The sequence below is a fragment of the Fusarium solani genome (genome assembly GCF_023522795.1).
Source record: "Fusarium solani strain SB1 chromosome Unknown bctg00000000, whole genome shotgun sequence".
Classification (NCBI taxonomy): Eukaryota; Fungi; Ascomycota; class Sordariomycetes; order Hypocreales; family Nectriaceae; genus Fusarium; species Fusarium solani.
In genome coordinates this window covers 5,973,619-5,983,756 of record NW_027072157.1, presented here as the reverse complement: position 1 = coordinate 5,983,756, position 10,138 = coordinate 5,973,619, and the positions used below count along the sequence as shown (strand labels likewise).

Below are 10,138 nucleotides of genomic sequence, written 5' to 3'. Positions count from 1 at the left end.
CAGATGCCATGGACTCACCTGTGATCAGCAAGCTGAACAACCAGTATGTTTCTTCAGCAGGAGGAGCTCGGTAGTCGAACACTTGGTCTGCGGGAGGATGAAACAGTCTGGGGTAGATCCCGTTCAGCTGCCGTAGTGCCCGCAATCCCTGCTCACCTGGTTAGCGACGGTTAACTGCCAAGGATGATTGGTGGTCTGTTCTGCAGTTGTTCAGCTCAAGCACTGTCATGAGTGTCACCTCTCATCCTCATGTTCTATGACAAGACTACGCAAGTTGTCGAAATCAGGTGTCTTGATTCACTACCTAACTCCTCCACTATCCATCACATCACTTCCAAAATACTATCACACCTCTGTCGAAACCAGTCTCCAACCATGCTGCTGAAGATCAAAGCATGCGGGTACCACTCAGGAATGCCTTGACATTTGCCATCTTCTTGGTGGCATGTTGAACCTTGGAAGCATTGCCAGGGTCGGCGACGAAGACAGGAGCCGGAGCTGGGACAATTCGCTTCTGTGGGGGGAAGGTTGCTTCTTGACGGAACGTTCGGCCGACTCCTCGGGGGTCTTTGGAGCCCACCGGCTCGACTTCAGTCCGACAACTGAGTCCACACTGGCGATTCCTGGGCGAGGAATGTTAGTTAACCGGAACACTGTTAGTATGGCGTGTTGGGTGTCCTTACCAGTAGGGGACGCACTGGACTTGCGTGAGGCCTTGTCCTTGGGGCTGTTGGTCGCAACCTGGGAGGTCCATCCATTGTCGACAGTGTCGTGGCTCATGGAGTGAGACTTGCTGACAGACTCATCGTTGGTCTTGGGCGTGACGGGTCGCTCGTCGGAGCGCTTGGCCTGGACGTTGATGGCGGAGATGGAGGGTTGGCGAGGCATTTCTGGTTGAAGGTGGAAGGGACAGGTGCTCGCACCGCCCCAAAGGTCTTGCAGCATAGCTGAGTGTTTCTTGCTGACAAAATCATCCATGGGATCGATGGGAATGCGCTGAAGAAGGGGTGACTCGATGATTTGTTTGGCGTTTCGTCGGTCGCCAACGTTGTCTTCGCGAGTAGTACACTCCGCGCAGCGGATCTTTTCGACGGCAGAAAGGTCAACACCGCTGGTACTGATGTTCTTCTCGATGGTGCCACAAGTGCCAAAAAAGCACACGCAAGCGCCTCGAGCGCGGTCGCAAACATGACGACGCTCCGCGACCATGTGTAGTTGCCCACACGTGAAGGAGAGCGAGGGTGCCTTGGAGGGGGCACAGAGAGCGACGGTGATGAACTCTTGACACATCTTGACGACGACGATGGGAGATGTCTGACGTGATCTGTTGGAGAAGGGAGGACAAGAGGGTAGAGGGATGAGGAGGGATGGGTGGTTGGTGTGAAGATCAGGATGAAAAAAGATCTTGCGGTGATGAAGGAAGAAGGAAGGGAAGAGGGAGAAGAGGGGGAGGAAAGAAGTGAATATATAGCTGGAGGGGATCCTAAGGCTTAGGGGCAAGGAGTGGATGCAGAGGAGCAGCTGCCAAACACTGGCACCCCCAGCGCCGATGACGGAAATACCCTAATCAGGAAGACAATAGGGAGGACAATAGGGAGGACAATAGGCTTGATGAATAGGTATGGTAAATTCACCTATTCAGGCGTGCTCTGTCAACCGAAAAATCACCTAATCGGGGAGTGTCGTCGCAACCTGGGCAGATGCCGCCTGCAGTTGAGAACAACCTCAGAATGTAAGCATCACTCTTGTTTGTAGGGCCCGCTAAGCCATATTGAGAGAATTTCTAACGACAATAGAAGTCCATGTCTATTCTTCTCTACCTAGGTACCTAACCAAGAAGTATCACCTTGCCCTCCGATCGGACGCACGATTTGGTGAGCACCGAATCCAGCACTTGACCAACCCCTCGTCGCTCGTAGATGCCATCCTTCTCCACTACATGCATGATCCAGAAGAGATTCCAATCGTCGTCATCGCCTACTGGCACTTGTGACTCAGGGAGAGCGGAGCCCGCTATGGGTTCTTTGGAGTATGCGATGATGAGGCACTCCACCTCGATGCCGGCCGTGTGCGAAGCGATGTTATCTACATGTAAGGATCCTACGAGCTCGCCGTCTAACGTAAATAGAGGCGACCCTTTCACCCACTGTAGCGGACGTTTATGACGAGGCAGCGCCTTTGATGAGGGATCCTGCCTCGGCTCCAGAGCGGGTGGACCGGTGATGAGGCGGATGGATAAGGCCTTGAACAGGATGACAGGATATATGGGAAATTTTCTGCTTCCGGTCAGCATCTACTATGAGTGACCCAAGTAAAGAGAGAGATGCTTACGGAAATTTAGGGGCTGGCCCTTTATGCTCTTCTCCGAGCGACTCCATCGCCCTCTTCGCATCGCGAACTCGAGCATCAAAAGGTTCGTCATCATCATCGGCAACAATCTCCCGTACCTCAGAAGCAGACATATCTCGAAACTCGTAATCCAGCTCGTCTCCCTCACGCCTCACAGTCGTAGGTCCAGAGAGCTCTCGTGCTTTGCAGTTCCGTGCTTCTGCCGCCGCGGTCAGAAGGGGACAACCATTCAGGAACAGCACTTACTGGATGCGCGATAGGTGACCCAAGAGATCAAGATCAGCCAAACCATATCGTGCTTGATGTGGTAGGCCCACTGGTCGACCTCAGCTTGGCTGTTGATCACGTCGTCCGAGTAGATGCCTCCGCCTCCAATCTCTTGACCGTATCGCTTGCCTTGGGTGAAGCACGGGAGGGGAAATGATAGAGACCAGGCTGAATGCCTGGCCAAAAGAAACGAGTCCTGGAGATATCGCGACTGTTTGAGGAATTCAACGGTCTCGTCGGTGAGTGTGTGCGCGTATCGGTCGGCGAATCGTTCCATTCGGCTCGGCTCGTTATATTCATCGATGTTATCGACCTCGTTTACAGATCCCTTTCTTGTCCAAACATGCCACTGGATGAATGTTTTCTTTTGAATCCAGTCGAAGACCCTTTCGGCTGCCTGCGCGTCGTGGTCCGGTCCTTGACGAGTCTCGGGTGCCCAGGTTATCGGGCCCGACCAGCCTGCCCAGGAGTAACTCGCAAACCCAGGTCGTCGTCGCAATTTACCGTCCGTGGATAGAAAGAGAAGTGCTGAGTTGAGGTAGTTTGCAGGAAGCCCGTCGGTATACCACGACGTCAATTCACCCCCGAGCTGGCGTAGAATGCCAGAGAGTGCCCGAAGAGCATCGCCGTCGTGCTCAACTCTACGGTCCGAGTAATCCTCACACAACTTTTCATAGACGTCCCACGCAGCCAGATTACCAGCTCCAGGGCTGGCGACTCGCAAGATACAGCCATCGTCAGGGTCTGCCCATTTATCTTGAAGATCGGCGGCTGTCTCCTCGCACCAGTTGGCTTGCGTACATCGGAAGTACACCTGGTTGTTGATGAAGATCAGACTTCGTCGCGGGAGAACAAGCTCCTGAAGAGTCCATCCTTGCTGGTTGTACGTGCTGTTTTGTAGGTACCAGTACATGCTGTGGGTGACGGCGATCTTCATCTTCGAATTGAGCTGAGCAATGTGCTGGGAGGGTTGCCTTGAGCCAGTCCTGACTCCAGGTATACCCGATTGCACATCTGTTCCTGATGCAACCACAATCGCAAAATGTGATCCTCGAAGAATTGAGTTCATCATTTCGATACCACCCTTCATGTCGCGTTGGTGGTCCTGAATGAGGCAGAGTGCGTCCACCCACAGGTACCTTTCGCCCAGCGATCGCAAAAGCTCCATGGCGTCGGTAATGGTCCGCGTAAGCTCTGGGGCAATCTTATCCAAGGCACCAGGGGTCTCAAGACAGTCCAAATTACTTTGGAGGAGCTTGAAGATGGGCGTTTGGCCCCGAACATAACTCATCGTTACATATCTGGTACCGAGCGGCATGTACCGGACACACTTGGTCTTAAGGTCCAGCAGTCGAAAGTTGGATGTTTTCTCCTCATTTATTGATAGCGTCTTGTGCTCTATGCCCTTCTGATCTGCGCGTTAGACGAGGTGTGTCGAATCGGGGTGTATCTTGTTGCTTACTACTTCGGTGGGCATCATATTGCTTGGGATCGGCGTGAACTCGATGTCTCTCTGAAAGAGATTTCTATGAGTCTAAATAATATAAAAACATTTTGAAAATTGGAGTGCTTACCAGGGACAGAGGAAGGTGGAAGCAAGAGTCTCCGTGCTTCTCCTCACATTGTCGCAGCCATGAACGAACAAGCGATGTTGAAACCTGTTCTTCTTTGACCACTCTCGCGACATAAGGACCCTGTTCTGAGTTGATCTTCTCGGTGCCATTCTCAACGAACAAAACTCTTGTTCCGCATAGCAAGGGATGTGAAAGCCGAAGGCAGTGTTCCCCTGGGCAAATGGTGATCCGGACTCGCTCGGCTTGGGAGGTCTCAGGTCCTAATTCTTTAGCGCGAGAGGCAACAACTGCCTCGCTCAATGCTTCCAGAATTGCCCGACAGAAAGGGCAGCTTTTTCTCTGTTGGATCTCGTCAAACGTCCCTAGCAAGTAGCCGTCGCCATCGATACAAAGCGTACTTTTCAACTCGTCGTGAGACGGTATCTTGCCGTTAGAGGAACCGATGCCTCGAAGAGCCTTACAGAACTCCGTACAATGACTGATGCCAATCTCATTCTCGCTTCTTGGCATTGTGTTTTAAACTCGTATAGTGTCGTTGTAGGTTGGCAAAGTGAGGATGTGAGGTCAGATTCGTCGTCTGACTTGCTGACTGCATCTGCACGGGCGGGGAACCAGGCTTCAGAGAACACTGGTCCACCTCTGCTGACCACAGGCCAAAGGGATGCCATTTAAGCCTGAAAATGCTGTTCTGGTCCAGGTTACCGCGTTTTACGGCATTGGGCATTAAGATAATTATATGTTGAACTATGTTCTTTGTCAGTGTGGCTGATACTCTCGTCAAGAGGCTGTTCTGCGCTGTAAAGCTCTGAACACGACAGGACCACCACATTGTAAAAGGAACGGAAATGGCAGAGGCCTTTGTTTCATGGTGAGAAGATCGACACCTCCGCGCGTATGGGAGCTGAGATGAATGCTAGTAGTTTAAGGGGCGGTTCATCTCGCTTGGACAAAGTCAATGTCTGTGAGAGCTAAGCTTAGGAAAATACACTGCAGCCTCCTGGATATTGGATCTTCTATTGAAACTATGGTATGTCTGGGCACTGTGATGGGGATAGCTTAAGGGACGTCGACTCTTCAATCCAGAAGTCCAGGTTAGATACGACCACCCAAACCTCATCCTTGAGACGGCGTCTGTTTGTTCAGCAGCTGTAAGCCCTGGAAGAGTTCGAATTATAAGCCTAGTTATTACACGGGCAAGAGTGTGAAGAATGACTTTGAAAGCTTTTGCTATAATGGAAGAGCGGGAAGATGAGAGTCTCAGGAGGCTTACTCACGAAAGTAATTAAACCAAATACCAAGCAAACCAAGACCGATGTTCATCTTTCGGCACGTTTCATTCACGTGCAAGTGCCCCGAGACAATAGCGGCACATCCTTCCAGAAACGGGCGCATCCACCGCCGCTCAAGGTGCCGTTGGTCCTCAACGCGTGGTATGACAGTGGCAGTTCCAAGACGTCACAGTACGACTTACTATGGAGAATATTTTTTCGAAAGGGTCAAAGAACACACCGATCAACAACTCGCGCCTTGGCTACTTGGCAAAGTGGCTAAACAAACAGGCAGCAGAATTAAATCTGTAGACCAAGACACGCTCGCATGAGCCAAGTCGGGGTAAACTGGAGTTGATCCACTGTTGGTTCTGGGCATAAAAGTTTTGCAGGTCAGGCGTGCTTCTCTGTGCTGGGCAATTATGGTGGTGTATCTAGACTCTGCTGAATGGTATTTGCAATGAGGCCATCCGCTTTGCTCTGGTTGCCCAACTCAAGCGTAGGTGGTGTTCACACGCATCAATCTGATGCTGACCCGGCAATTAACTAAACAAAAAAAGAAGAAAGGATTCGGCATCTCCGCGATCATCCTTATTCCCTCCCAAACCCGTTCACACCAGAAACCACCGTTTGACGTCAGGCTCATGAAGGCGGTTGTGAGATGGTGACGCATGCCCAGGCAACGCCAAGAGGGCAGTCCTCGCGTGAGTGCTAACCATTTAAGCTTAACTGGCTTGGCGGATAGGTTGCGGGCGCCACTCCCGGCTAACCGACGTGGTAGATCTTCTTGTCGATCATTTGCTGGTGGGCGATCTGACGTCGTTGGATCTACGGGCGAGGGTGAGGCTCTTTTCTCAGCTGGGAGTCTGAATTGAGTTTTTAGGGTCGGAAATATTCAATTCATGTCTATCATTGCGGGAATCACGTAAGAAGATGGTTGTATTCGAACATAGGATAATCTAGGTGACTTGACAGTAACTAGACAGCCAAGATGTTCAATGTTTCACGTCCATGAGCCTGCCGCGTAATTGTCACAGTCGGGCAACTCACCTCACACAACGAACCCACAAATCCAAGGCAGCAGAATTAAACCAACAACTCCTGCAGCTCATCACATCTTGGAACAACGTCATACCTCGGATTGCCCAGACTGGGATTCACCGAAGTTTCGGCCGTCGACAGCCAAAGAGAACGATGCTCGTACTCGACGATCAATCTTGGCGGGAATCCACCAACCCTTCTTTCTCCACACGAGCCAACATCCCTTCCAAACGCCTGATTTATGTGAAGGGGAGGAGGTTCTTTTTGTTGATGGATGATGGGATTGTGTATAATAACTGGGTCGTGTCCATCTTTTTTGACAAGACAGAGATTCTGGAGTTGGTTGCTCATCATCTTGTTACGCCTGGGGCCCCAGATTTACCCCGGACTTCTCATGCCATTGGTATAATGGTTAAGCCCCTTACCAAGTCTTTACTTCAAGTCTTCATTATCATCACTTTCAAGTCTGTGCAACCGGCACAATGCCACCTCCACGGGTAGATGATGAAGCTCCCTTCCAGGAGTACGGGGACAACAGTCACCGAAACTCCAGCAGCAATGGCACCCACGACGAAAAGGTGGCGACCGGCGAGCGTCGGGCGTCTACAGCTGCCCTCCTGCGCAACCCTTTGGTGGGGTTGAGCCGAGATCAGGTTCTAGCTGATGTTGATGCCTTTGTCGAGGAGAAGGGCCTGCAGGAGCACCGCGATGATTTCCGCAAGGGAGCTCTCGTCGCGCAAGTGAATAACCAGGCCGGCGCCTTTGAGCAAATTGATATGCTCACCGAAGAAGAAAAGGCAATCCTTCGAAAGGAAGAGACTCATCGTTGGCACCAGCCTTTTGCACTTTATTTTCTCTGTACTCTCTGTGCGGGATCAGCCATCGTGCAGGGTATGGATCAGACGACAGTAAATGGAGCCCAGGTATGTTCCTCTCACCCATCCATTGATTGTAAGGGTCTAACAAAACAAAGGAATTCTACTTTATAGAGTTCGACATCAATAATGTTTGGATGAAGGGATTCACCAATGGAGCTCCCTACCTCTGCTCTGCCCTCATCGGATGCTGGACCAGTCCCATCCTCAACAAGTGGACTGGACGTCGAGGAACAATCTTCATCTCTTGCCTCATGTCTACTGTTACTGGCTTCTGGATGGCTGCGTCTACATCGTAAGTTGTCTTCTCCCTTTTGGCCTAGGCCTTCTCTAACACTTTAATAGGCTTGGGAACTTTCTCGCTGCTCGTTTCATGCTCGGTTTTGCCGTTGGTGCCAAGTCTAGCACTACGCCTGTGTACTCTGCAGAGTCTACGCCCAAGAACATCCGCGGCGCACTCACAATGATGTGGCAGGCAAGTTAATCCCGCCCAGTATCAACTACCCTCACTAACCCGTGCCTACAGATGTGGACTGCCTTCGGTATCGCGCTCGGCTTCATCGTCTGCGTAGCCTTCCAAAACGTCACAATCATCGGTGGTGAAACATCGCCCTGGCGCTGGATGATGGCATCGACCTCGGTTCCTCCCCTTATTGTCATGCTTCAAGTCTTTTTCTGCCCCGAGAGTCCCCGCTGGTACATGGAAAAGGGCCGCTTTGATAAGGCCTACCGGTCAGTGAGGCGACTACGCTTCTCTGGTGTGCAGGCTGCACGAGACATGTACTATGCCTACAAGCTGCTTGAGATTGAGCGTGGTGAGCGAGAGGGACGGAACTTACTCAAGGAGTTCTTTACTGTTCGTCGTAACAGACGCGCTGCTCAGAGTGCATGGTTCACAATGGTAAGTTTACTGACCAAACTTCCTTTGTTAAACATTTTCTAACATTCCTCACTTCAGTTTATGCAGCAGTTCTGTGGTGTGAACGTCATTGCATACTACTCAACTAGAATCTTCCAAAATGCCAGCTACACTCTGTCCGAGGCTCTCCTCGTGTCCATGGGCGGTGGTATCATCAACTTCCTGTTTGCCATCCCAGCCATCTACACGATTGATACCTTTGGACGCCGCAATCTGCTGTTGGTCACCTTTCCTCTCATGGCAGCCTGCCTCTTCTTCACCGCCGGGACATTCAAGATCGATGAGGGCAACGACTACAGTCAAGCTCGAATTGGTTGCATCACCACGGGACTGTATCTATTCATGGCCGTCTATTCGCCCGGTCTAGGTCCAGTACCTTTCACGTACAGCGCTGAAGCATTCCCTCTTCACGTGCGAGACATTGGCATGGCCTCTAGCACCGCCATAACTTGGGGATTCAACTTCATCATCAGCCTCACATGGCCACCCCTGACAGAGAAAATAACAGACACTGGAGGTTTCTGTTGGTACGGAGCATGGAACGTCTTTGGCTGGGTCTTCTGCTACTTCTTCCTCCCAGAGACAAAGAACCTGACTCTGGAAGAACTCGACAACGTGTTCAACGTCACCAACCGAGAACATGCTGGGTACTATACCAGGAAGCTGCCCTGGTATTTGAAAAAGTACCTCCTCCGTCAAGATGTCCCTCCCTTCCCTCCTCTGTACGAGTTCGCAGCCAATGATGGGTATTATCCCAATGAGAAGCCATCTACACGCCACGCGGAGAACTACACCACCAGGACAAACTCTGAGGACGATCAAGTCCTGGCTGGGCGCAAGTAGATGCCGCCCGGGGCTCAAAGGTTGGCAACCAGAAATGTGTTCTCACATCAGTTCTGACATGTATTTGTATCAATGAGGGCCGGTGGGTTAAAATGCCCCGGCCAGGAGGATTGAACTTTGGACTGACGCTATCTCGAGGCTGGTTCATTGACCCACGGAGTTATTGCATGTACTCTGGGATAACTAATTATGATAGTGAATGAGACAAGTCATTACAACTTCTACCGCTCCTTATTTCAGTTGATCAATTGCCGTAAAATCAAAGCTGGCTTCGTAAAGATTGGTCGTAATTCCATCTGTTGATCACGCTTCTGCACCTGGAATTTTATATAGCACCAAAATGAGAAGAGCATACACACCTGAAATGTCCAGCAGGGTTAGAATAGTTTATCTTTCAAAGTTCTTTGTTACTTGGGCTTGTGGGACCACCCTTGAAGGCTGTGTTGGGAAGGATGAGGCTGTGCAAGAGGGTACATGGCGGAGCAAGTGGTGGAACAACGTACAAGAGCTGCGATTCGTGTAGAGGTAAGTGATATGAATTAAATAACAGCCTTTTGTCGAAACTGCCTAAACAAATAACTGGTCCATCGATTGTCATTGTACGCTGATCTATCATAGAGCCAAGTGGGCTCACAGCGTCGGCTCACGAATCTCCCGAGACCGCTAAACTTGGGCGCTTACACCTCAAGGGACTGCATCGTGAAACGCCGCTTGGGGCGAATCAAGGTGATTGATCTGCTGTAGCGTGAAACCAGGCGGCTGCAGGTTGGCCGGGACCAGGAATAGCAGGGATCTTTCAGCTGCGTGAATCCTTCAACAGCACTGCCTGTCAGACATTGTCGTACAACCTTCAGAACCGACTCGCAAAACTTCTGGTCTTCAAATGTTCTATTTAGCTCCTGCAAATTGTACACGACTGTGCAAGAATCTCTCAGCTCCCGTGTGGTGAGGTCTACCACCATCTACCAATTTATCTCAGCGTCTGAGACCTGCGTCGTCTCA

The 10,138-nt window shown here is 51.0% G+C and overlaps 3 protein-coding genes across 3 annotated transcripts; 2 read left to right on the top strand and 1 right to left on the bottom strand.

Moving 5' to 3' along the window:
* Window positions 1-388: 388 nt before the first annotated feature.
* On the bottom strand, window positions 389-4,700 carry MRS44_001912 (uncharacterized protein; the record flags this gene model as incomplete). The annotated part of the gene is made up of 7 exons (XM_065623871.1): window positions 389-602; window positions 647-1,563; window positions 1,904-2,276; window positions 2,332-2,548; window positions 2,596-4,029; window positions 4,079-4,142; window positions 4,191-4,700. The coding sequence occupies 7 exons, from the start codon at window positions 4,698-4,700 to the stop codon at window positions 389-391; spliced, it is 3,729 nt and encodes a 1,242-aa protein (XP_065480285.1).
* A 2,281-nt stretch (window positions 4,701-6,981) lies between these two features.
* Window positions 6,982-7,858, top strand: MRS44_001911 (uncharacterized protein; the record flags this gene model as incomplete). Its single annotated transcript, XM_046282875.2, has 3 exons — window positions 6,982-7,422; window positions 7,473-7,669; window positions 7,720-7,858. The coding sequence occupies 3 exons, from the start codon at window positions 6,982-6,984 to the stop codon at window positions 7,856-7,858; spliced, it is 777 nt and encodes a 258-aa protein (XP_046124777.2).
* Window positions 7,859-7,900: 42 nt separating this feature from the next.
* MRS44_001910 (uncharacterized protein) lies at window positions 7,901-9,136 on the top strand (the record flags this gene model as incomplete). Its single annotated transcript, XM_065623870.1, has 2 exons — window positions 7,901-8,275; window positions 8,333-9,136. The coding sequence occupies 2 exons, from the start codon at window positions 7,901-7,903 to the stop codon at window positions 9,134-9,136; spliced, it is 1,179 nt and encodes a 392-aa protein (XP_065480284.1).
* Window positions 9,137-10,138: the final 1,002 nt, after the last annotated feature.